Source organism: Aspergillus melleus, assembly GCF_016097325.1.
Source record: "Aspergillus melleus strain CBS 546.65 chromosome Unknown contig4, whole genome shotgun sequence".
NCBI lineage: Eukaryota > Fungi > Ascomycota > Eurotiomycetes > Eurotiales > Aspergillaceae > Aspergillus > Aspergillus melleus.
The window spans coordinates 3199410-3224966 of record NW_025763373.1 but is presented as its reverse complement, the minus strand read 5'-3'; the positions used below and the strand labels follow the sequence as shown (position 1 = coordinate 3224966).

At 49.5% G+C, this 25557-nt stretch overlaps 12 protein-coding genes across 12 annotated transcripts; 5 read left to right on the top strand and 7 right to left on the bottom strand.

Annotated features, from left to right (window-relative positions):
* Positions 1-2981: 2981 nt before the first annotated feature.
* Positions 2982-3818, top strand: LDX57_007913 (uncharacterized protein; the record flags this gene model as incomplete). The annotated part of the gene is made up of 1 exon (XM_046089630.1): positions 2982-3818. One exon carries the CDS (start codon positions 2982-2984, stop codon positions 3816-3818), a length of 837 nt encoding a protein of 278 aa, XP_045945602.1.
* Positions 3819-4713: 895 nt separating this feature from the next.
* On the bottom strand, positions 4714-5250 carry LDX57_007912 (uncharacterized protein; the record flags this gene model as incomplete). The annotated part of the gene is made up of 1 exon (XM_046089629.1): positions 4714-5250. One exon carries the CDS (start codon positions 5248-5250, stop codon positions 4714-4716), a length of 537 nt encoding a protein of 178 aa, XP_045945601.1.
* A 1339-nt stretch (positions 5251-6589) lies between these two features.
* LDX57_007911 (uncharacterized protein) lies at positions 6590-7540 on the top strand (the record flags this gene model as incomplete). The annotated part of the gene is made up of 3 exons (XM_046089628.1): positions 6590-7090; positions 7143-7242; positions 7299-7540. 3 exons carry the CDS (start codon positions 6590-6592, stop codon positions 7538-7540), a joined length of 843 nt encoding a protein of 280 aa, XP_045945600.1.
* A 735-nt stretch (positions 7541-8275) lies between these two features.
* Positions 8276-9021, top strand: LDX57_007910 (uncharacterized protein; the record flags this gene model as incomplete). The annotated part of the gene is made up of 2 exons (XM_046089627.1): positions 8276-8629; positions 8713-9021. 2 exons carry the CDS (start codon positions 8276-8278, stop codon positions 9019-9021), a joined length of 663 nt encoding a protein of 220 aa, XP_045945599.1.
* A 98-nt stretch (positions 9022-9119) lies between these two features.
* On the bottom strand, positions 9120-9422 carry LDX57_007909 (uncharacterized protein; the record flags this gene model as incomplete). The annotated part of the gene is made up of 1 exon (XM_046089626.1): positions 9120-9422. One exon carries the CDS (start codon positions 9420-9422, stop codon positions 9120-9122), a length of 303 nt encoding a protein of 100 aa, XP_045945598.1.
* A 67-nt stretch (positions 9423-9489) lies between these two features.
* Positions 9490-10511, bottom strand: LDX57_007908 (uncharacterized protein; the record flags this gene model as incomplete). Its single annotated transcript, XM_046089625.1, has 2 exons — positions 9667-10511; positions 9490-9618 (listed from the first exon to the last, which is right to left on the bottom strand). The coding sequence occupies exons 1-2, from the start codon at positions 10117-10119 to the stop codon at positions 9490-9492; spliced, it is 582 nt and encodes a 193-aa protein (XP_045945597.1). The 5' UTR covers positions 10120-10511.
* A 56-nt stretch (positions 10512-10567) lies between these two features.
* On the bottom strand, positions 10568-10834 carry LDX57_007907 (uncharacterized protein; the record flags this gene model as incomplete). The annotated part of the gene is made up of 1 exon (XM_046089624.1): positions 10568-10834. One exon carries the CDS (start codon positions 10832-10834, stop codon positions 10568-10570), a length of 267 nt encoding a protein of 88 aa, XP_045945596.1.
* A 1542-nt stretch (positions 10835-12376) lies between these two features.
* On the top strand, positions 12377-13006 carry LDX57_007906 (uncharacterized protein; the record flags this gene model as incomplete). Its single annotated transcript, XM_046089623.1, has 1 exon — positions 12377-13006. One exon carries the CDS (start codon positions 12377-12379, stop codon positions 13004-13006), a length of 630 nt encoding a protein of 209 aa, XP_045945595.1.
* Positions 13007-13803: 797 nt separating this feature from the next.
* LDX57_007905 (PspA/IM30 family protein) lies at positions 13804-14369 on the bottom strand (the record flags this gene model as incomplete). Its single annotated transcript, XM_046089622.1, has 2 exons — positions 13804-14284; positions 14356-14369. The coding sequence occupies 2 exons, from the start codon at positions 14367-14369 to the stop codon at positions 13804-13806; spliced, it is 495 nt and encodes a 164-aa protein (XP_045945594.1).
* A 4139-nt stretch (positions 14370-18508) lies between these two features.
* LDX57_007904 (HNH endonuclease signature motif containing protein) lies at positions 18509-19791 on the bottom strand (the record flags this gene model as incomplete). Its single annotated transcript, XM_046089621.1, has 3 exons — positions 18509-18976; positions 19027-19349; positions 19398-19791. 3 exons carry the CDS (start codon positions 19789-19791, stop codon positions 18509-18511), a joined length of 1185 nt encoding a protein of 394 aa, XP_045945593.1.
* Positions 19792-21454: 1663 nt separating this feature from the next.
* Positions 21455-21916, top strand: LDX57_007903 (uncharacterized protein; the record flags this gene model as incomplete). Its single annotated transcript, XM_046089620.1, has 2 exons — positions 21455-21466; positions 21515-21916. 2 exons carry the CDS (start codon positions 21455-21457, stop codon positions 21914-21916), a joined length of 414 nt encoding a protein of 137 aa, XP_045945592.1.
* A 357-nt stretch (positions 21917-22273) lies between these two features.
* Positions 22274-24740, bottom strand: LDX57_007902 (uncharacterized protein; the record flags this gene model as incomplete). The annotated part of the gene is made up of 3 exons (XM_046089619.1): positions 22274-23815; positions 23872-24206; positions 24326-24740. 3 exons carry the CDS (start codon positions 24738-24740, stop codon positions 22274-22276), a joined length of 2292 nt encoding a protein of 763 aa, XP_045945591.1.
* Positions 24741-25557: the final 817 nt, after the last annotated feature.

Below are 25557 nucleotides of genomic sequence, written 5' to 3'. Positions count from 1 at the left end.
CTTGATCATCATCATCAACGATTGTTTGAGTATCTGCGAGAAGTTACTTGCGAAGACATTCTCACTTCCCCCCGAAACACATGAGATTGACTTTTTACGGCGTGGCAATGCTCTTTCTGTATGCACTATCGCTGATCAAGTTGAACTCTTCAAGCTCAAAAACGCAGCTCAACCTCCTGTGACTTATTATAATGTAAAGCCAAGAAAAACGAAACAAAATCGACGCTTGACACCATTGTTTCACGCATATGCTTAAGGGCTATGAGGATATATCTTGGCCCTGGGTTTAGGCAGGTGATCTGAAGTGTTCATTTGACGGCGAGGGCCTGCTTTGCATGGGGTTGTCATTCAAGGCGGTAAGGGTAAAGGAAGCAATGTAAAAGTCTGGCTGTCAACTTGATTAGCGATAAGAGGTTGAACCATTTGTTTCTAACACTCACGTAAATTAAACCGTCCTTCGCTTGTGGACAAAAAAAGGGCTCTATTCAGTGGCATCTAACTGTTCATCAGCCACATGATTAGGTGGCGAATTTGTCACAGTTTTGTCCCATTTAATGATGTCACGGATAAACCGACGCGCTGTTCCAATTCGAATGCCTTCATCTGTGAAAAATTTAGGATTTGGATCATCAAAAATAAGCTCAAGGTCCATATGGTTTTTCAAAATTACGTCACGAGCTCGTCGAAAGTCGGCTTTGTATGACTCATCCGTATACTGTGACTCCCAACCATCTGCAGTAGTTCTTCACTGCTACCACTTGATCCCCACGAATGACCAATTCGGGGGGCGAAGACCTCGGTGATGATGAAGCGGCTGATAGAGCCGGTGGATTCTGTGTATTGACATTGATGTTCACTAGGTGATAAGGCGTTTCATTTGCCAATGATTTTGCTTTCTTAGCTTTTCTTCCAGTGTGACTTTCGAGAATCAAATCTCGACGAATATCTCGAGGAACATCGTTGTGGCTCTCGAGTCTCCCACCCTTTTCCACATGGTCAATCAGTCGGTCGATGTGGGGTTCCCTGAGCTTATAATGTTTGCTATCCACTGGGTCTTCCCAACACCAATCAGACTGCAACTGACATGCGCTGACATGACATGCCATTAGCTCGTACACCGTGTTCCAGACAGCTGGACGCCCGGTCACGTCCTCTTCCGCAGCAATATATGCATCACGTTCGGCGAGCATTGTTGTTGTGGCGGACAAGCGTCCTCGTTTCTCACCCCTTCGTGCTGGTGATGAGCCATGGCCGTTGTCATCCTGCTTAAAGCTAAAGGCAATTTTTAAAGTAAGCCTCTTTCCAATACGCAGTAAATTGCTCCATTTGCATAATTGTCTCTCCATTGGCGTCCAATCGATGTTGGTAGAGTTATAAAACTCTTCAAGTGGGCATTGCCTCCGCTCGTCCACCGAGGCCTTGATAGCTGTGCTTTCAGATCGAACCCGGTGGTTTGGTTTCTTTTTGGTTTGTACCATATTATCAAGGGCGGGTTTCAGATACTTCTGCCAATACGCGCTTGGGTCTACAACCAAGTCCTTTTTGGTCACGGTACCCACTGGCCTGTTGTTCAAGACAAGCTTCCATTCTATCGTATAGCAGACGTATTCAGGTGGCTGCCGATTGTATTCGCCTCTCACGTCCCATTCGACCAATGGTAGAAATCCGAGTCGGTCTGACGGCTGTTGCGATGGGGTGTGCCGTGGGGAAGGGCTTAGGGAGCATGCCGTGGAACGATCGAAGTTACCCGGGGTTGGGGCGAACTGGGAGGTATCTTCCCATGGATCGGTGGCTGGATGCGGTGGGCTATCGTAGATGAAAAGATCATCTGACATTGCCTTTGTTCTAAAGAGATAAGACCTGAAGGCTTGCACTAGGGAAGTAAGGGTTAGTTCTTTCAGCTTTTGCCTCCTGAGTCCTGACGTCCAATCAAGGCGGCCAGCAACACGAAGTAATGCAGGAACCAAAGCAGGTGCATTCCAGACAACCCTAGATCCAATTAAATTTTTGATCTGGTGTCTTTTGATAGCCCTTGGTATGCTGTGACTCTCTGCAGGACGTTGCTGCGAGATGCAGGAGGAAGGCAAGTTGTTGACTACGTTGCCAGTCTGGGACTCTCCGTGAGTGCATTGGAATTCTAGTCTAGAAGATTCTATTTCCCCAGAGCCAAGTGACGTCATGTTTCATTGAATGAGTCATTGCTGTATTTCAGGTTTTATACATACAATATATTTCAATGAAACTTTACTAGTCCTTTATGGGCTAATTAGGGCTTGGGGCTAGGGTTTGAAAAGAGGTCAAGCAAGTGCAAAACACGGAAGGACAATTCGGGTGCTACTGTATGGCATTTGATGTCTTCTGAAGTCTTCACTTAAATATTAACAGAGACGAAGCTAGTATCATTAGCAAGTCACGCCGGCCATATTACACGATGATTCAGATGTAGGTTAGCGACAGGTAGCCGAGATGTGCAAATACTGAGGGGTGTGCTCTCATATGTGGGTGCAATGACCCTCATGAAAAGAATAGCTAAACAACAATACCTAGAGGCACTGTTCCTGGGCTCCGTAGCTTCAATATGCCCCAGCTTCGAGTTTGGATTAAGACCCCTAAATTCTCGGTCATTTGCCAGGTTCCCTACATTATCCCTACTAGAGCTGCCTCGGGTACTCTAGGTGCTGTGCTAGTGGTCAAAGCAATATGTAATGTTTTTCACTTACCCCCTCCATGGGTCGAGTTTCGACAAAATGCGGGCCGAAGATATCTACTGTGCTAGTCTAGCAAGATAATGATCGCCTTACTGAGTAAACCCAGGAAATGGGGGGCTATCCTACTGCGCCTTTCCGTGCAAGGGCTGATCAGGTCTCCTTTTTGGCACCTGGGGAGACCGGCACGTCCGGTATACCGTATCCTGATCCTGATAAATTGAGCATGGCTTGTCATGAATATGTTCAAACCCATGCTTGCAACTGCCCGGGCCCATGGACGGCTCACGCGGCGACCAATACCTCGTCAAGGGAGTTCCGTACAGTGCATATGCAGACCGTCCGGAATCTAGCGTCATGGGCAGGAATTATGAAATGTCGGTTCAAATACTCAAGAATACTTTACTGGATGACGGCCATTCGCAGGCATTAGTTCTTTACCACGACCCAACGACATCCTCTGTGAGCTTCACAGCCGAGTCCAGAGACAATGCTCAGACGGATCAATTTCGTCAACGGCCAGCAGCTGGCGGTCAAAACAGTCCCACCGGCTGCTGGACTCCCTCTATCAGTGAAAAAACAGTGGGGCTGACGAGCAACCCCCCTTTCACCCGTACAGACGACATGACGAGCAATGAGCACATGAAGCGCTCCATGGACCACTTGATGGCCGAACTGTTGCATCTAGTATCTACTAGCCAAACATATATAGGATCATTGTCCAAAGGCGGCAACAAGCACGGGCGGCTTGCCCGACGCACGGCTCGGTTGAGAGAGGACGGTGGTTGTGCGATCGCAAAATCCACGGCAGCCCGGTTGTACAATCTGGCACGTCAGGCTGGCATTGCCTTTTTTCAACGACAGCTCCAAGCAATCCAACGCTGTCTGGACGAGGAAGCCGCGGTGGCGCATGCAGTGATTGACGATACCACGCTCCTGCGTGCAATTGCGCAGAGGCATCCGAGCTTTACCAAGCCGATCCGGGTGATTGGCCTACTCCAGCGACATCTACCTCATGATTTTCGATGGTCAACGGTCTTGAAGGATCGTCGAGCGTTGGTGCATGCTGTCTTGAAGATGGCGAGGAATTGGTTATCTCGGAACTATTCTTAGTGTGACAGACAATGAGTTCGCTGCGGAACAAGTCAATTGTGTAGTTTTTGTTGCGCGCGAGCAGACGTTATAAAAATTAGGCAATTTGTATAGATCATGTAAAATCTCGTATTACTTAGTTTTATCCGGTGCTACCGTGACGTGCCTGGGCAGCCACAGAACCACTCCCGCCCATGCAGCTGTTGCCCTGATAGGGTAAGAAGACGAGAAGGCGATCAGGAAGCCTCTCATTGCACTGTGGTTCGCTCCATAACTGTTCTCCAGTACAGTGGAATGGAAACGTCAGGGCAGTTCTGAGCGCTAACAGCTTTACCCGAATGGCCAGATCGACTACGCTGGGTTCACCGGTCCATGGCCTCTTTGCCCTTCTTCCTCAGAACACAAGGCCATCAACCCGCGTATACAGGGGATGTTGGTCAAAATCTGGGCACTAGGTGGCCTTATCCCTGCACCACCGAGCCGCAGCTATGGATGGCAGCGGAGCGGGTTGGGCGTCGGCCATGGCGACGATATCATCATCGCCAGCAGACCACCGCTGTTGTCCAGCCCGCAACTAGCCCCGCAGGTATTATACGGTCGTGGACGATTTCCCCACCGACCATTGGGGCGAAAGGGAGGGGCTTTACCGTCAATTGAGGATATAGACGCTCATCTCGAGGGCCCCAGGAGCACCTCAGGCAGATATTTACTACGCTCCTAAACGCCTTGGCTGGAAAACGGCTACGTGGGGTGGACAATTGGTGGGAAGTAGAAGAGCGTCGCGTCCCATGACATACTTATAGTCTGTCTATAGATCAAGATGAGACGGCGCTACATATGGCCGGGCCTGCTACTGTATACTTGGAAACCCATTTCATACATGACCAAGTAGCACCTAATGAAGTGTTGCCCGCCCCTAGACCCACCTCACGGAAGGGCCTCCGATTCGAGGAACATTCCATTGTCTTTTCCATTCAAACTCCGCACGTGCTTCCCGCTCGAGCGCTTGCTGCAGGGCGCTGCGAAGCCGCTGGTTTGCTCGTCGAACGCGCGCGTTGCCCTCCGGGCTGGTCTCTGGCTCGAATTCGTATTGCAAGATCAGCTCTTGGGATACATCAACGGCGACCGCGGCCAAGTCCTCCAAGATTTCCAGACAGGTTTCAAAGAAGCGATTCTCGTGATTCTGACACTGCCACTGTCGCTTCTTTTCGACAATGGTCTCCGGCAGCGAGAGTCGCCGGTTGGCTTTGGCACACTGCAACCGTGCCCGGGTGGTTTCCAGCGCGATGGTGGATCCGCGAGCCAGGTAGATTTGGTGATCGAGCGGTTGGATGTCGGGCAGATCATGCGGGGTTGGACTAGCCGATGGCTGCGCAAGCTTCGGTGTATGGGGTGGTCGGCTGTAAATACTAGACGCATCATCGTCGGCACTACATGGCCCATGCAGCGACATTATGACGCAGAATCATTGACCGAGCTACTCGAATATTCCCCTGCATCGGTTCTACCTGCGGAATGAGAACAGAGGCGCTCTATTTATTCTTTCCACTCTCATCAACCGGTGCGTGCTTGCGCCCGGGGCCGGCGCAGGGCTTCCTATCCTATTTACAAAGGTGAGGGCCGCTTTTAAAAAGGACATATAGAGCGGGGGCCATTTCATATCGCTGCCTTCAATGAGAGCAGTTTCAACGCGGGCGCTTTTGCGACTGCAGCAAGCAGGCAACAAACAATTGTTCGAGCTTCTATACGGCCAGCAGTTTTGTGTACCGTAGCATCCACAATTATGCGTGGCAGATCGGCCACATGAAGCCAGTCGACCAAGGCCCAGGAAATAACTACCGTATAATAAGCACAATGGTGAATGGCAATGAGGCGTACGTTCGATCATTCCAACCAGATACTTGGATTCATCGCCAGGCAAAACGGGCACTTAGCACGTGGCTGTTACTGCTCTGCACGAAGACCGAGACAAGCTAATGTGGGCTGTGTTAAGCTTGATGTGGGCAATGGCCATAGCTGTGGGATCTGTCCGCCTCATTCTGTGAAGGTTTGGCTAAACGGCTATAGGTGTCGGGCCTTGCTATCCGCCGGGGGAATGAAGCACGGAGTGCATTGGTATGTGCGAGGTCATGGAAGCTCCCAGAATAGCCAACGACACATTACTGACAATGTCCAAGGAGACCCGGTCCATCCCGTCCCACAGCGGTCAACCCGACACTGTCAACCCTTCTGCGGGGCATGGTATGTGACGCCCCGGTCAAACTTGCACTTCTGGAAGATGCGTATGCTAAGACGCGACCTAGAAGGATCTACGATGTTGATGAACCGAAGGCCTATGCACCATTGGCATCGACACCGAGCCCGGTGTCTGTAGAGCAAGACCCATAATGTGTCTCCAGATGGCCCGCTCAGTTGCCCAACCGACTATGGTATTGACCGCCGGATCTGACGAACGAGCCAACATGCAAGTAACCAGGGTCTAATGCTGGATTTCACCGGTATGGGCAATGCCACTTTGATGAGAACCGCCACGCAAATAGGGTAGATACTTGGCTTCTTGCCAAGCTGTTGCTTTGAAGGCCCACATAGAAAACGCGAGGGGGTGTGAAAGGGAGGGTCTGGCCAAATTCCTTTTATCGAGTAGTTTAAAACAAATACCACATTCCTCAACGAGCTCTCGGTTCCCAGGTACGACAAAGTCCATGCGATGAGGCACGTCGGTATAAGAGCCAGCGATCATTGCTACCTGTGGCCGATGGACCTCGTCCGCCGATTAACGTGCGCTGGGGGCCATGTCCAGTCATAGACGTGAGGTCGCGGGCCGCACGATGTGGTTTGAGGGCGAGGAACCACCGCCTGTCCAAACACCGGAGGTGCGCACAAACGTCCATTCCGACACGGTATTGGCCGGAATCTCCAACAATTTCGGATCGAAGACGTCCTCGTGCGAACCCACATATACCCCTCGTGAAACTCCGACGAACAACCCGTGGCAGACATACAAACCATGTGCTCGCATCGTCTACGGGGAACACATGGTTCTGGCCCAGCATCGACAACGTAAAGCGGAATTTGTTCATATTCAGGATGGTGGCACGGAACGACCAATCGTAGGTGCTTGGGTCCAAACACTGGATCAAAACGCCCACCGCAGCTTCCGCCGGCTTGTGGATGTCATGCAGCATCACCAGCGCTACTTTTTGATATGGGAGCCGATTGAATTTTCCGTCAGTGAGGTTCTGGCATCAACGTGCGAGATCTCGGAGAGTGAGATAGGGCAGATTATCAGGCCCGTATGTGTGAGCCTCTATCTTCCGAGTGAAGCGATTGACGCAGATTCGATAGGTCCTGGAGGGTATTGCGTTCCTTCACAACCAGGGCAGGGTCCTGCAGAGCCTGACACCTCGAGACATACTCATAACTGCAAGCGGCGAAGTCAAGATCGGTAGGCTGGCCCGGCATGATTCAAGGCTGCAACGTACTAACGTTGACAAAACCTAGCCGGCGTGGAGCACAGCCGCGAGTGCGACACTTCCCCATCTGATGCAGCAGCTTCGCAACTGGCTCCACTCGTGACGATTGCCACGGAACTGATGAAGAAGAATAGGGCCGCTTTCCCCTGGAGTTCGCATGCACAGAATTTCTCGACAATGGCGATTGACAACCCGTTCGTGAATCCTGTGGACGCGCTGTTAAGTGTAGGTTGCCCGTACGTTTCAGTCGCCATGCCGCAAGCACGCTGATTTCCCAGCATTCTTTTCTTCGGCCTTCAACGGGCGAAGAAGGGCTTCAGGTCCTTATCAGTGTAGTCAACAAAACCGCCTATCACGCAGTCATACCTCTACGTGACTCTGGGCATCGCGTACGGGATCGGAATGGTGCTACAGGGGGGTGAGACTACGTGCTATGCTCAGTTGAGATCAACCCTGGAGAATCATTTGTGCGAAGGGCTCTCCTCCGGTCACAATAGTCCGCCGCGGCGGTGAAAATGGCTTTTGGTTGAGCGCAGGATCCGCATCATCGACCCTGTTTATCTGATCGGTGCTTGTGTGCTTATCAATAACGGTCGTTATGGTTTAAGCATGGCAATTGGGCGATTGGCAAACAAGTTCATTTCAGTAACATGTACCTCACACAGTTTATCAATTATATATCATAAATACATATCTTTATTTTATTTCAATGTCATTCATGATCCACCGAGAGTCGATTCGAGTTTTTTTTTTTTTTTTTTTCTCGCCGGCTCAAAGCTATAAGTGGTCAAGCGGAACCCCAAATGCACATGGCCAAGAACGCGTTCAGCAATCCCGGCAATTGTGGCCTCCTCTCTGTTGCGTATACAGGCCGCCATCTCATATTTATGGACCCCCAGTTCCATGGTTGCTACCGCATCATCCACCTTTTATCCTCTACCGTGTGCAGACCGATGGTTTTCATCCGTCCTTGGTTTGCGCACGAAGGGCTTGTATACATCCCACATGGCTCAATCGAGTAATAAAAAGCGTGCTCTGAGGCGACAGTGGTGCCGCGAGGCATTGTCCAGGCATATCCGTACCACCCCTAGAGCCCCCAGATCCTGCCGTACACTGATAGACCTAGATAACCGGCTCGGCTTGCGGATCGACCCGAACGAAGTCCGCTTGCAGCCAGCTCCACAGGACGGGTATGTCTGGTCCGTTACCGACTCCAAGGCTCATCTTTTGGAGACGCCCCTGAGCAATGGAACCGTTGGTCTCTATGAGGAGATATGCCGTGCGCTTGGACATTCGCTCGAAGCCGTCCGTCCGGCAGTTCTGCAAGCGGACCACGATGATCTGGAATTAAATGAGAATGTAAGACGTCTAATGACGATAGCCGTCTCTACCCGTGGCATATGTCACACAGTATTTCAAGGCTGATGGAAATGATTGGGCAGACCGAAAATGAACCGACCCTGACGCCTGAAGACGATTCCTTTACCGCGACTATTCAACGCTTGGGGCAGGAGAATCAGCAACTCGGTGACGAGAACGAGCGTCTTCGTGGTCGTATGCAAGCATGCCTACGCCGGTCGCGAGCCTTTGAAATAAAAACCCGGCATTTGCAGAGGGGAATAAAACATCAGAAAGAGTATATAGGCGAGCTTGAAGAAGAGATAGCCAGTACGAGAGATAGCATCCGTGAAGCTGCAAAGGTACTAGAAAGGGGGGCCAAGGGGCGAGAAACTGGGATCTATGCAGTATAGTATTGATATCGTATTTATGGAGTTCAAGTCCTAAATTATGCTTGGCCACTGATCATATCGCAGCGGGCAAGGCTCCCCGGAGCGATCCGGAAGGGTAACTAGACATTGTTCACCTCTTTAATATTGTGGCTGGCAATCTTGTTCGTTATAGAGACACACAGCATTAGGTCTCCTGCTCCTCCCGCCTCCTTTAAGAAGGAGTGCTGTAGAATGGTGAGCAAGACGCAGCAAGGTGACTCAACGTGCCAACGTACCTCCAGCAACTCGTTCAGGCGCTTGGTCGTCAGATCTCGAAGGAACTCTGTCGCCAGCGAGCTCCAGATAGGCCCACTCCCCTTCTGATCCATCAGATCGGCCATGATAGCGGCCAGAGCAGTCAGTTTCAACGTGTCGCAGTTCATCTCCGATGGCTGTATCTGGCAGCTGTGTTCCGCACCCGCTGGTAGACTGGGTTAGATGCTCGGATCGTTACCCGGTTTGGGGGCACGAAGACGTACCAAGCCGCACAATCCCATCTTTGTTTAGCAGGATCGCTTTCGAGTCCAGCTTGGCGAGTGCTCTTCCTTTTTCGCGAAGGAACACGATTCCCTGGAGTATCTGCCTCCGTCCGTCAGTGTGGCATTTCCCCTACGCCATGGCACATACCGGTAATATAATCTGCGCCAGCTGTGGCTCATTGATGGGCGCCCGGGCGTCTAAAATTTCTCTCACCGACAGCTCGACCGGCTCCCACACCAAGAACAGTCGGTTCTCGTAGTAATAGGCCTCGAGTAATTTGAGAAAGCTCTCGTGGGACAGTCGCTCCACTGTTTGTATCAGATATCGCGTACCAGGCCTGTCAATAGAAAGACGCTCAATGTGGACGATTTTTGATTGGTGCTCTCGATGATGTGCCAGCGCGACATAACGGCCGCAAAAAACCACCGCTCTCTGTTTGTATACGGTCCATGGGTCCTGTTCGTGGCAACCGTCATCACAGGCAGCTGAGTCCGACTTCTGCCTTTTTGTGGGCTTCAGTGTTGCCTCGGGAAGGTCCCTTTTCCCTGCCGGCGGTGTGCCGACAGACTGGTACCAGATAGTCCGATGGCGATTGTTCATGGTTTGACTGGAAGAATGACATGCCTTTCAAGAGCGAAGGTGTACTTGGTCCTATTTGTATGTGGTTTACCAGCACGTCGAGAATGCCTATGCGGGCAATCCTTCGGGCTCGGGCTGGAATGCATGCTCGGCCCACTGGGGCTGACACCGCGATCAGAATTCTAGGTAGATTAAGTGGGCTTGCAATGAGTATGCTATCTCCACCTCATTTGACCGCGAAGGGCTGCCGCCTCAGGCCCGCACAAAAAAAAAGCTCCCCATTCTCGTGGATGACCGCGTGTGCAGAATCGCATCATCCGTCCCACGTTCTCCTGCCTCGTGCATTATCCCGGTCACATCTCTTATACAAGCCTCCTTTCGATGGAAGCGATGGGGATCTGTGACTGGTCAATTCACCCTGCACAATTTCCTCTTGTCAAGCAACCAGCCTACATGACCAAGTTCCGGCTCAGTAGAACTCTTCCCGGTCTATACGAGCCCTTCCCTCCTTTGCGCGCAGGGCCGCGACAGTGTCACGGAGGCCAATCGCTATGATAGCGGCCTGCTCCAGATCGTCAGGGCCGGTAAATTCGTCAAAGCGTAATTTCATAAGGTCGTCGGAATCGGACTGGATCCTTTCCTGTAATTCTTTCAAAAGCAGGTAACAAACTCGGTAGTAAGCGTTGAGGCATTGCTGTTGACCCATTGCCTTGACCAATTGTACAATTTCATCCATCTTGTGGAAAGGTAGAGTTCCGGCTTGCTCTCATGTACCTTGGCCGTGATATAACCGCTGAAACTCTAGGAACAACGGCGTGTCCTGATGTGGGTTTTGTGTGACAGGAATCCGTGAGATAGGGTGCTGTTGATGCTACATGTGCCTACAGCTGAAAGACACGGGGTGGGGGTGTCTCGTTGATGGTGCAACCGGAATAGTTTTGAAAAGTGCGTGTGTCTTTTGACTAGTCCCGGGCGATTGCAATGGTATCTCCGAGCCCTCAACTTATATTTCCACCCAGAACATTTGAGAACGTCGACAGCAAGACCGATACAGTATTTTGCAAAATCAGCTTCAAAATGCGCATACAAACATTTACTTCTAAAAGCAGTGGCAAAACACGCTAGTCCATATACAGTCTAGTATCCGGATAAATATTGATACAGAAATGTATGTGTATTGTATGAACTTGCGGTGTACCAAAATTACATATCTACCAAATGTTTCTAGAAGGTTCAAGGCAAACAAGTCAAACGTCCCGGGCACGTGCCTTCTACTGGAGCGGGCAGTCTGTCAACAAGACAAAGAGCTCTCTCGCTCACCCACCATCATCCATCAGAAAACTGGCCTTCGGGGGCAGGCTATCCTAAAGCAGGACATCTAGTACTGTAAACTGCAATTTAAAGAACAACAAAACTCATGCCCCTGCTGATCATCTTTCTCAGCCTGTCTGCTACACCATCCCTTGCATAATGGCTTGTTGGATTCGTACTAACATGCCACATCGTTAATAATAGGTTTCTCGGCAGCACTTATTTCGAGGCAATGAGTTACAGTCCCCACCATGTCGATGAGCACTCACAATTTCAACCACTCGATCCTTTTGATACAACCCCGCTGTGCACTGCTCCCACCCCAGGTAATTTCGGTCGAACACCCACACCACCTGTGTGCAGCCCTCCTCCCAGCCAGGTACTTGATGAACATCTGTATGCTCCAAGTGAGCCTGAATTAAACCAACTAGGGTTCATCCCATTCGCTCTTTGGCGTCAGGAAGGTATCCATTACCTAACTGAGTGGAAAGTCACTCTTAATACCCGGGTAGTTACGAGAGTAACAGAAACAAACGTGACGACGGCTCCAAGTACGTTCTGGCAAAGAACGCTAAAACATAAGGTAGAACGTGTTAGAGGCCGCAGAGTATTTCAAAATCGACGGGTTCGATTAGATGACGTCTCTATTGCTGCTTCAATAAATGACCGCTTGCAAGATGATGTGCACCAGCAGTTCGAGACAGTTGATATTGATTGGACGGTCATAGAGGAGCAGGTCCTGAGGTGGAGCAATCTGCTCCGCACGGGCAAGGCCAAAGGCAAAAAGCTCAGACTTGATATTTGTATTAACTACCTAGCAGAAGATAATGACCAGGCTTCATCACGAAAGGGAGATAAAAGAGGCACCACGTCAGTCACTAAGACGATGCTTGCTGAACGAGATGCTCAGATTGATGCTGAGCAGAGTTCTGGGCAGCCTTCCGTCTGGCGGGATGTATATAGGACAATGCGTTGTCCTGGATCACCGTGTGAGAACAAAGATGGGTACTGCTGGCAGGACCCTTCAGGAAAGAAACATTATAAACTCCGAACACACCACCTCAAGCGTCTTGTCGACCTTGTTAAAAAGGGCCTCGACCTTGACACTCACGACGACGTCCCTGATGAGATCCGTGAACAACTTTACGCCGAAAAACAACAGTGGCTTGACAGACAACGGAAAACCCATAAATACTCTTCACCCGAATCACCTTGTCCGCCGATCAATATTAACTTTTTACCAACACCATCCCCTCAGGCTCTTCCACTATCCATGTCTACATCGCCATCTGGTTCTCCGGCCTTGCTGCCTTCTTCAAGCCCGGATCTTGATGCCATCATGATTCCAGATATACCCGTGGACAAAGCGGTGAGGAAATATACTGAATGGCAACAATCACGAGTTGATTCGCAGGTCTATAAGGACAACATTAAGAAAGCCTGTGATGTGGCTTTAATGAACGGTTTGGACCTCAAGCAGATCGCTCGGGATCAAGACCCGGGATTCTTCATGAAACATGGCGTGATAGTTGGTGTGGCCCGACGCTTTATTGACGAAATTCGCGAATGGTCGGAAAATTATGAGCCAGCCCTCTGAATTATTATTGTATCAGCCTGGTCTTAGTAGGGGATGGCGATGTATCATTTTAGTGTTTGTATTTAGTTCTTGTTGATCTACCAGTACAGTCAGTTCAATCATTAGCCTATTAGGTTCTGGCAGTGACGAGGTGCTATATGGACAGCTCTATCGGCGTGAAAATGCTTGTATACGGGAAGATGGTCGTGGAGGTCAGACCTCATCTAAATAACGTATCCGGTAAGCGAGCGCCGCACCTGTGTATCCCGTACTAATTCAGCACCCTCAAAAATCAAATATAAGGCGGTGGCGTATCGTATGATACCAAGATCACACAATTAAGTTATATCATCGTAAGATTACATGTTCCATCTGTACAGTACAGGAAATTTACTAAAGCCACATTGTGAACCCCCGGACCTTGCCTGATGATCCTCCCGGTAAATCATGTCAATCATCCGTCAACCACCAAACCATCACCAAGATGGCGCCACGACTTGCACAATCCACTAGAGAGATGACCTTTGATATGATCTCGAGCATCGGGCTTAACGCAGCACAGATGGTTGAAGCTGCGAATTGTGACAAACGAACAGTTTACATAGGATTAGAATGATTCTACAGCCTTTCCCTGGTATCAATCATTCATACATTGATTAGCCATGACTGGAGTTTGAGATGCGAATTTTTATTAGCTAGCAAGGCGCGTAACCAGAAACACTTATGCAAACCAAATTGATATGCAGGGCATGGAATATCACGGTTTAGAATACAGTAACATAGTCTCAAAGCTAATTGGATAGTACGTAACTCTTCGTTCAGGACCTGAACTTCAGGTCCGGGCCATATACTGAGTTCATAGGAGTATTTGGGTAGCTTTCCCCCCTCCCTTCCCCAAAGAGTTGGCGCAGTTGAGAGACCATATCTCTTATAAAGTCATGAAGTAGAACTATAAGATCACACAGCGCCTCATAAGTAGCAGAAGCCGCGGATGTAATCAAGGTCCAAATGCGCCCAAATAAGCTAGTGATACTATCCCACACGCACCCACATATGCTAGTGATGCTGTCCCACCAGCTTGTCAAGAAGTCGGAGACCGTGTGCCACCACCCTCTAGGAGGCGGATCCCCACCCTCAGGCTGCTCATTAGGCTCGGGCTGCTCATCAGGCTCGGGTTGCTCATCATGCTCGGGTTGCTGATGCCGCTGTACATCGGTCCTAATCCCTTCAAGCAAATGGATCATCTCGTCCAAGGCGTCTAAGGCGAAGCGATACCCATTCCGTCGTCTGAAATTGCCTCTTATAATGTACAGTTGTTAGCAGACAATTCAACATAACACTAGTAGGCAATTATAGAACCAAAAACTCACCCGTTGTTTTCCATTATTCAGATGGAGCGTTGAATTTGGATACTGTAAATAAATATGGCAGAAGGCAGGATATGGCAGGAAGTAATATACAGCAGGAGGTAGGATGCCCAGCAGAAGGATATGACCCAATTATTAGAATGTTTTGTAATGGGACTAACTGTCCAATGCTTGTTTGTTTGTTTGTTTGTTTGCTACATTCCTCCGCCCACCCGTATACAAGACCCCTATCATCTACTATGTAGAGCCTAGATTCATAACGATAATAAGAAGAGCGAGGCCTGTGTGGTAAGTAGTACAGTATTTTTAGGGGTTTAGCTGTTAGACCCAGATAAATGATAGCTTCACGACTTCTGCTGCAGTTCTAAATGGCCAAGACATAAGAAGCCGCAGGAGCAAAGTGAGTTGACGCTTCACCGCTTAGTCAAGACGGAGCTCCTGTCAGGTTCAAATAGCACGCCTGCCAGTACAACTTGTATTACTAAGGTACCGTATCTTTTCTCTAGAGATATGGATACAGCAAGTGCCCCTTCGAACTATTTCCAAAGCCTTGCTCAATACAGTACGACAGACTTTGCTCCCATTTGCTCGCCTGAGTGACAATACCAATACAGTATTTCCGGAAAATGGTGTTAACACTTACACACTCCTTTTGTCACCCAAACACGAGTGCCAAGAAAAGGCTAACCCAGAATCCAATGGTGTATGGAAGAACTATGTTCCTATGTATTATGGATTTCAGCCATTGACATGTGACTGAACGGAAGCTGGTGTATCGTATTGTAATCATGCTATTGTAAGTTACTCTGGAAGGCTCCATGATGACTAATTGCGTGCCCCGCCGACAAACTTGGATATTTGACAGGTTTACAACTTCATGTCTGGCTGAACACGTTGACCGTATTCTAGTTATATGGGCTTCATCTGCTCCTGTACTTAACCATTGGCGTATGCAATATCAAAATGGCACTTATGATGTACAATACAGTAGTATCCGAACTTAGTTATACCTCAGCACTCCTGCGACTTGATGTTCAGATACATAATAGATCCGGCGTGAGTTTTGGTTGGGCACGGTAGTAGAAATCCAGTGCAATCAGTAAGGGCTAGGTACCCAAAATGTGATCATCTAATTTTCAGTAAAAGCCCTAGTTATATGGTATACATGAAAAGCGTATCTCTTACAGCTGTACGGGAAAGAGAATGGTAAATCAACATGAGGCTTTTTCGCCACACACTGTGATATATGCCTTTCAGGAAAGGTCAATAATCGCCTTAATTATGTAAGGGCCAGCGTGCCAGATTTATTCCTACTTACGTGAACGCGCACTTAAAATGATATCAAATACTCCGTCTCCCCTATATGCAGCTGACCAGGACCAAGACACATCGAAATATGTCTTTAGCAGGTAAGACTGGCGGGGAAACAAGGGATCCGGGTCCAATCTTTTACCACTCCACAACATATCTCAACGATATGCGAACTGCTTTAATAGAGTAGGGCTCCGGTCTACAGGAGCCACATTTCTTAGGTCCACTTGTATACACGAACATCTTCATGAGGAAATGAGGAATGCTTTCATTCATTCAGCTGCCTTATTCCTAATCAAATACGTGCGAGTTTAGATCTGATCTCTGTCCGCTGATAGGGTCTTCAAAAGTGGCAGCTCGAAGGGGCTTCACCGTATTTAGGACAAGCCTAGTCACCTGAAGAAGGTCAGCTGCAAAAGAAGGGTAGACACGAGTCTCTTCGCTGAACTTGTGTTCAGTGCTTTGAAGGAAGCCTTCAAATGATGCCGCAGCCAGAATACTTCGCACCGGGGGACGGTGATACCGGAGAATTCCCCTTAACATTCTCGTAGTACCGGAGCATATCTCTTTACATTCCTGCGATACCTCCAGGTTACATTAAGGGATACACGAGCAAAATTTGCAAGTATTTATAACCAGCATCCTATCATTTTTACGTGGGAAGTACTTCATAGCATCGAAGTCCTTCACTAATAGCAATATCACGATGAAGGCATCTGCAAGCCGTGAGCTCTTCTATCGTGAGCAAACAATAGGTGTGTTCTACCCTTTTGGCATTGTCGATCAAGTAGTGATTATGAATTTGCAGCAAATCTTCGCATCGTGTTTGGTAACAATGTTGATGTCGTGACCTGCAATGTCGGAGGCCGTGTTGTCGCCCTGGCATATATGATAGATGATGAGGGAGAGCGAGTGCAAGTCATGCAAAGTTCGAATTCGGATATGACATATGCGCTGCGAGACTTGCATGCTTCAGCATCTAATCGCGTGCGGGGTTATTTTAGCGACCACAATCACCAAGTGACCGACGATGAGCTACAAACGTGCAAGATCGTTCTGCCACGGGGACTGGAGTCACCGATCAAAGCCAGTCAACCCACATTGCCCCAGAACACGCCAGCTCTAGAAGAAGCAGGTACGGGCTACAGTGACTTTGTGGACGCATGTTCGCTATTGGGGACAATAACTGACATGTGCACAGAAACAAGCCCGGGTGAACATGCGACGGAACCAAACACGCCGACCACACAATGCCCAGAACCCTCCAATGTGCAACAAAAGGGCTATTCTGTCCTTGTGAATATAGAGTGTCCTTATCGTCCTCCTATTGGTGTTTTAAGGTTTATCGGCCTACCTAGCCGTCGAGAGATTCTGAAACTTATCTCCCAGATAATGTCTGAGAACGGCCTGTCGAACACATCGTTTTATATGAAAGCTTTGAGTGTCAAGCTGAATAACTACACATGTGATATCCTTGGTTATGAGCATGATGGCATCGAAGAATTGCTTGATTATGTTGTCGAAACAGAGAAGCTTGCAAAAATTGAATGTGTCTATGCATTTCATTCAGCCTAAGGACCAAGCCATCGGTTTTATCGCTGCTGTATTCAGCTGGTTTTGTTTAAGGCTTGATATTATCTGACTTAATAGGTGAAATCAATGTCTCCGTTTAGTGTGACAACATCGACCCGTCCAATTTGCTGCTTTAAAGAAATCTGCTTTTTATATGTAGACAGAACCAAAATTGGCAATATAATCTTGAACTGTTCAGAGAGCGAATATCAAACATACGCTTAGGCGACGTAACATATGAAGCAGTATCCTTGTCCTTTCCCTTCAGCCAGAGCCCGGTGTCACCAACAAATCTGCGTGCCGCACTTCTCCGACCGCGATGAACTTTGGATATCTGGACTGGTGCCACCCAAGAGGAGACCAACCAGTTCAGTTCATCTAAGCCCTATACGTTTATAGCACCCGGATTCATCCACAAAAACGAGCTGATATGAACGGGAGTTCAGAGATATCATGAAATAATCGTCCCGTAAGTCTTGCCTTGTGTCGCGCGTTCTTCTTTGACCATCCCTGGAGATAAAGTTCATCGCAAATAGTGGGCTTTAATAGATGCTCGCTAAACTTGTCTAGCAAGGATAGTTGCATTTCCAATAGATATAATCCAGGTTTTTCTAGTCTATGGTTAAGAAGGGCTTCAATCATAGTGGGTGTCATGCGTCGTGGCCGTCCTTTTTTAATCGGAGGGGCCTTGATTTTGCCGAACAATTTGAGGTTTGATCGGATTCTTTCTAATGCTGGCACGCCTGGCTACAGCCAGCAGCTTCAGCCAATTCAATTGTAGACTGGGGTAAGTTAGGCGCCATCCTTTGTAGGAAGTCAAACTGCCTAATGTTTAAAGGTGGATATGAAGTTTGGAAATGAGGGGTACTCCATTTCTGCCCGTGACCGCGTAATTTACGGGGCTGCCATCCATACTATATATTACAGAGGGCGGGCCGTGTGAGGCCGGATTAATTCTTAAACTAGTTTAGTGCGGCTGGGCGCCATGGTTTGGGTGAAGGAAGAGTATAACTGGTGACACCATTTTCCGGAAATACTATATTCAAAAACCAAGGACTCATGTCCTCAATGCAAAATATGCAACCAAGGATGTAAGGTTGATATTACCTGGTATTAGCTCTTAGCTCTTAAATGTAGATATGGCATCATCAATTATACGATTTTACATAATACAGGGTAATCTTGAAATATTATTATTCCGCGTAATCAACAATTCCAACAACCTATTTCAACGTAATAGGCAAGGTGGCATCTGGTCATTGCAGACATCCAATTAATAAACAGACATTTCTCCGAGGCGGAACCAAACATAGTCATCGAGACGAGTGGACCCATTCGGGATCACTTGTCCCCCTTCCAATTCTTCCATGTCTCGAAGGAACTCATTGATATAATCACCGGCGGCGCTGAGATGGAGGATGCGCCCAATGGCACTATGGATTTGGAGGAGTTGAGGAGAAGGAGGATCTATGCTTCGGTCGGGGGTAAGGTAAAATGTAACAGTAACAGGGAGCTTCTCAACGCGACCCATGCGGTCTGGCTCTACGTAGTTAATTGTGTAAGTATGAGGTTGGGTGTCAACGGGCTGAAAGGCGATTTCGAAGTTCCCGAATAATTTATGAAGGTCATGGGTTATTGTTAGTGCATTCATTGGTCGATCAATGTCAACACCATTGATTAAGTGGATAGCACCAGGGTCGAACATTTTCAGGATTTTGTGCGCTATTTGTTTTGTGTCCGCCTAGTTATTGTAAGCTAGATATGGAAGATACTCAGGGTGTGCCCACTTACCAGCCTCCATTCGCCCTCCTCACTGGTAAGTGACATTAATGAATGAGGTATGATATGTGCTACTTCCAGATATGCCATTATATCCCGTTCTGGGAGTAGTGATTTCCCGTCATCGTCTTTAACACTTTGTCCATCCCGTTTATATCGATTTTGGCCTTCTTGGGCGTCAAATTTCCGGGTAATGACACATCTGTGGCGGTCACGGTTGAGGCAATCTCGTCGAAGATTTGAGACGCGTTGTGGGGTGCCGATGGCAGTTTCGGGCGTTCTGACATGCGAAAGCGCCGGAGTGGGCTGAGGTGTTTTAACTGCAAGTGCTTTTACTAAGGAGAGTAAGTACGCTGTATTCCATGATACCTTCCAAAACTTACGGGGCAAGAAGAAATTGTCCACTAAGTATTTGGCGAACCTAAGAAGGCTACCACTTAAAACATTTTCTTCTTCCGCCGACCAGCCAGAATGATCTGACAGGTGGGATAAGATTTGATCAATGCCACTTTGTTCTTCGAGTAGTAGGTCCTGTCGAATGTAGGAGAAAAAGAGGATTAAAAACTCGTCTTTCTCTGAAACCTCATTCCCCATATGTTTAATAAGAGTAACTGGTTTATAGCCACTGTCGGCGACCTGTAAGGGTTCAAAGTGCACGATAATCTCTGCGAAAATCCGAATCGCGAGGTCACGGTCTTCCGGTTTCAGGGGTTGTGACGAAGGGACGATGACGCCCTCTAGCGACGAGCGATGTCGACTTCGACGTGGGTGCGACATGATAAACAATATATCTAAACATCTCACCCGAATAGAACAGCTTGAAACTGTCAGGTTGAGATTATTGAGCAAGATGGCGGTTGTGAGATTCGGACTCGGAATAACTAATTGATGCCAAGCTAATCCTCTTTTGGCAAAGGCTGCCCAGCTCGTACTCTTGGCATTCTCTTTGTCAAACTCCAAATACAATAAAGTTATGAGGATAAATCAGGATAAATAATCTAGGCAGTAAACACTGGTTTACTCAGTCACTGTATCCGTTCTTTTTCTTACATCACATCTTCTCGATGGTTAGGCCTGCATGTCGGAAATGACCCTCAGCACTTGTTTCTCGTTCACCAACAGTGTCAACACAATATTCCAAGAGATTATCAAAGCCTTGACCAGGGTGCTCCTCGTATACGTGCCAATTTTTCTTCACAAAAGCCTTTAGCTCGGCAAAGAATTCTTCAATCGGGTTCAAATCGGGTGAATATGGCGGCAGATATATTAGCTTAACCCCTGCGCTCAAGCACATATCTTCAACTCGATCTGAATGATGAAAGGATGCATTGTCCATAACAAGAACAGACTTTTCTTCGGGCCATTTCCCACAATGCTGGAGGAGCTGCTCAATAAAATCCTCAAACAAAGCGGCATCTGTAGTACCTTGAAAAACTCGGGAGAGGACAATCCCATCCTGAGCGTATGCGGGCAAAATCTGATAACGTTTATCACGATGAAACTTGGAAACCTGAACAGGTGTCACACCAAGGGGTGACCAGCCTGTCCGTCTAACCCCCACCCGTTTATCACATCCAGACTCATCCACAAAGACTAACTGATAGGAATGGAAGTCGGACATATCATGAACATATTTGTCTCGTAAGTCCTGATTTCTCTCTTTGGCCTTTTGGCGAGCCATCTTTTTCGACCAGCCGACAGAAGCCAGAGCCCTGCTGATGCTGGAGATTGATACATGAACGTCAAATTCATCCCACAAAAAGACAGCCATCTCGTCTAAGTATAGAGTGGGTTTCTCGATCAAATGATCGCAAAGCGCTTCCAGCATTGGGGATGTGAGACTTCGTGGTCGGCCAGCGCGGATTGGCGGTGCTCTGGGATTGTTGAATAGCTCCAGATTCGACTGAATTGAGTAAACTGATCTGAGGCTACACTCAGCAGCGCGGGCAATTTGTGATATAGATAGCTCATTGCTTTTCAACATATCAGTGATAAACTGGATTTTAGAAAGAGCGAGCCTTGGTGCCATGCTTGGGTTAAAACTGTAGGTCTCTCTGACACAAGCACGGAAATGGTCAGCAGGTGGTTAGGGGCTCATGAGTGAACGGCACATTAATTTACGCATGTCTCGATTCATGATTGGTCATGTATTGTAAGAACGATGTATTAATATCAATAATTATTCCGGCGCTAGCTATTATAGTTCTAGCGTTTCTTGGCGTAAACTTAGAAATAATTCCTTTTCTCTGCATTTTGAAGCTGATTTTGCAAAATACTGTAATGATTTCACACGGTGGCTCGTGGCCAAGGTAGCTAGCCAAACACGGGCTATTAAACCAGCCCGTTCCAGCGTCCATGTGGACGACGCCTCTCTTTCGGAAGTAATCCCTACATCGAACCAACGATCCCACGCCTTACCGTACTGTGCTTAATTTCAGCTATGGATATATCTGTAAGTACTGCCTTCCACCAACCACTATGAACCCGCTAATCGAAGAAGGACGTCCTCCGGATCATTGCCGAACTGAGCAGTCGGGCTGCTCGAGCCGATCGTGACCAGCAGAGGCGGAACCACGATCATCGCTCCACACGAGAGGCCTTGAAGCAAACCACGGCCGACCTGGAGGAAGTGGCCAAACTGGCAGATGTTCTTTACGAGACGTGCCATCGGATGGGCACCGTGATCGACTACCTACTGAAGGAGCGCGGCGTGAATGGCCAAGAATCGGACCCCTTCGAAATGATACTGAGTCACGTACTCAACGCGCTGGAAGACCAAGGGGGGGAAGGGAGGCCACGTCTTGGTGGTGGCAGCGGGCAACAGCATTCACAGATGGCTCAAGCCACAGGATCTGGCCCTGGCCCGAGAGAGTTGCGTGAAGAAAAGGGGAGCCCGCGATAGGAAGACAAACTAGTCGAGTAAAGTTGGCTGGCTTTAACTCCGCCATCTCTAACACCCGTGCGCAAGGAGCAATAAGTATATATTCCAACCATCCAATCCTTACCTTCGTATATCGTGGTGGATGTGAATTAGAAAGTTTCCTGTGTCAAGCAACGAATGATAAATAGTAAATAACGCATGCCCGTTGGCGTTCGAGGCTGCCACATCAGCCTGCACAATTGACGTTCTTCGGATTTACCCAAATCACGACTAATGCTAATGTACTATCAAGCACACGTTCATCTCCCATTAAAAATATTGCACAGAAACAGGAGCATACTCCAAATGAACAGCACTGCCCGCAACTATATTCCGGTACTATCCCGCCCCTATATTGATCGTTGGTATAGCCGTAGTAGATACAATCGAGCGCCCATCTGCTTGTCTATCAACCCACGCGGCGACCTCGGCCAATTTACTGTCCAGCTCGGACGCAGACAGCTCCCTTATATGTCTTTTGAACGAGTTTCCCTTTGTTACTGTGGCTTCTTGCAGTATTTGCTGGTCCAGTCGGGCCGTCAGAATTTGGCCCGGACATTGTTGGTGCCAGGTGTGGACCTGCTCGCGAAGAATCGTTCGATTTTCTGGAACATAAAACACAAATTCCGGCCCCAGTCCATTGAGAAACGATTCGATTGGGCTGATGACCCCCTGTAAAAAGGAGTCGTTCGTCCCTGCTTGCTCTTGTAATAAAAACGTCTTCGTCTGCCGTCCCGGAATCTCCACGTCCACCCTTAAATCCCACCCCGGCATCTGGAAGGATTCCAGTCCAAACAGCCCGCTCACCTGAAATGCGTTGGACCAGCTAGAAGGGCTGCGTATGTCCGGTAGCATATCTGCGATGCTGGGAGACACTGAAGGATCCCCAGCAGTGCCTTGATCGGGCATGGTATGGTCGGGCGTCCCGGCTCCATCGGATGCCGGCGCATCGTCCCAGGGGCTCTCAGCGGCCTGGTTGGGTGCCACATTGCCATGGAGGTAACCGAAAAAGGCCTGGAACTGCGATCGCCGTACAAACTCTGCCGTGATATGCGGGCTATCCCAGCGCTCCCACAACCGGTCTTTTTCCAGGGCGAACCGGTCGGCATCAACCGTGTCAACATACGGAATCCCGCGCCGTCGGGCAACGGGTTCATCGCAGCCCGGGTTCAGGTTCGACACCGCATCACGTGACTGTGGCGTCGGCAGGGGCACGGCCTGCGGCGCTAGACCGGGCAGGCTGGGGACGGTGAATCCTTCTTGTTCGGCAAGCCAGAAAAAGTGGCGCAACAGCGTCGTTCGGCTGATCCATGTTGGTTCATTTCCGGTATGCAGCGAGTCGGGCAACCGCTCCGGCTTCCGTGGCTGACGCAGACGGCGTGCGGTTCCCGCTATTTCCAACCCATATTGGAAGCAGAACCGCCAAAGCTCCTGCAGGCCCTGCCGAGTTTGCTGGGAGTGAGCCCCCAGAGACTGGCTTGTGCTGGCCGGACGTTGCCCGCCTAGTGCCTCATCGAGCGTGACTTTGCCCGTCGATCCCGGCTCCCGCAGGCAGAGAAGCGTCTGCATCGCCTTGCGCGCCACGCCCAGATAAAGAAGATCCTGGAAGAACGTGCGTAGGCTGGGAATCGGGGTGTCGATCGACTGCAGCCGAGCCCATATGGCCTCTCGTGTCTCGTGGTGAGAGATCGATGGAAACAACGTCCGGTCGGTCATCATTTGTTTTTCCAGGAACGCCTTATCCTGCTGCGAGATCTGGGGAACGCGCGATTCCATCACGCGAACGGTGTGGGCGTCCACAGCGCCGGCCAGTGCGGCATCGCCGCCGAGGATTTGATCAACCCACATGCTGCGGATCCGCTCCAAATAGAATAAGATGGGCTGTACCGTCTCGAATTTCAGCAGCGGCATTATTGAACGAGCCCGGGCCCACATACCTCATCGCAGTGCAGAGAAACCATCGTGTGTAGCACCCCGAGATGCATACAAGCCCACAGACCCGGGATGGGAAGAAGGGCATCAAAGGCCCGAGGAAGGGTTGGATGTTTAAAGAATGCGGCGACATATCGATGCTTCCTACTCCTCGGGTCGTGCTGCAATATAGCCCACCACGCCGCGGCCGCCTGTTCATCGCGGGGCGGGCCGAGATGCCCTTCATATGACCGAAGCCGCTGATAGATTAACCCATCAGGGGGCTGACGCTCGTTCGGAAAGTGCTCCCGTAGGGAGCGCACGAGGTGGGTGTGGAGCCAAGGTTCGATGGTTGGCTGACCTAGGGCAAAAAAACCGCATTCCACTTAAGTACTACTAGTACGTACAACGAAGCTACAGCCATGCGCCAGGGAGGCTGGAAACGGGTGCTTCAGACCAGCGATGCCAGGGGGAACTTACCTGGATCCTCCACGTACACATCAACTACCCACCACCGACTGGGGCCCGATAGCATCTTTCGTGCCGCTGCGACAATGCTTTCGTGTCCCTGGGCGCGGAGTAACATATTCAGAGGCACAGCCAATTCCGGGAGCAACTCGTCTTCGCTATCATGCATCTTGATGCTACGGCCCCAGTCGGCCGCATCGACCAGCACCGGCACATGGTAATCCCGGTTGATGCGAAGACAGCCTTGCAACTCGAGAATCCGCTCGAGCCGGACGGTATTGCGGCCATCATCCATCAAGCGGCTGAACCCCTTCTCAAACCCAAGGCAGTCTAGACGGACTCGGGCGCTCCCACGAAATCGTTCCTTCCGGTAGGCTTCCAGAGCCTTTTCCTTCGATTCGACTTGAGCCTGGCGTGTTAGGTACATGCTGCCTGTACCTGGTCCCAGGAATCATCGCGACCGGGCCATGAATATTTATGGCATCGAGACGGGCTGGCTCCGTGCCGTAGGGCTTTCGATCTATCGCGACTGTCCCTCATCGTCCCATGAATTTGAGGGCGGTAGTCCGTATACTGGGGCCAATGTCGGAGCGAGAGTAGCGTATTGAAGCTTCGGCATCTGTGAAGGTGATGGAAATGATGAAACGTGAGGGGCCCATATCAGGGGTGATGCTCTGTGCGCTCGCTCCCCCGGAGAGAGTTGAGGGACTGTGGGCATCCAGGTTGGCATTATCGGTATGGGGGGAAGAAAACTGAGTGTGAGCGAGATGGAGATATCTCTGCATTGCCCTAATGCCCGCCATGGCCGAGGCAACAGCAACGTGCACCGGGCAACGTGGTGAAGATCCATTAGTGCGCTACAGGACAGTTGGAGCAAGTGTAACTAGCCTGTGGCCCAGAATGTAGTAGAATCTGTGAAGCTGTTCGCCTAATGCCCAGGCAGATGCCCATCGATGTTTTTTTGTTCTTTTATTTTCTCCTCTATTCCTTTTGCACTATATACCATCGGGCGTAGTCGTCGCCCATAGATTCGGTCGGCATAGAATCGCTATAAAAGAGAAGGTTTCAACACCGATTCCATCCACCACCCACTCCTGTGCTTGGCGACATGACGTCTACCGGATCTAGGGAATCGGACGGCGAAGAAACCTGGCCTTATTCAGCATCGAGCACCGCCGTTTCATCGGAAGACAGCGATGACCGCGATTTTGTGGTTTCTGATTCGGAGCCGCTCTCGTTCCACG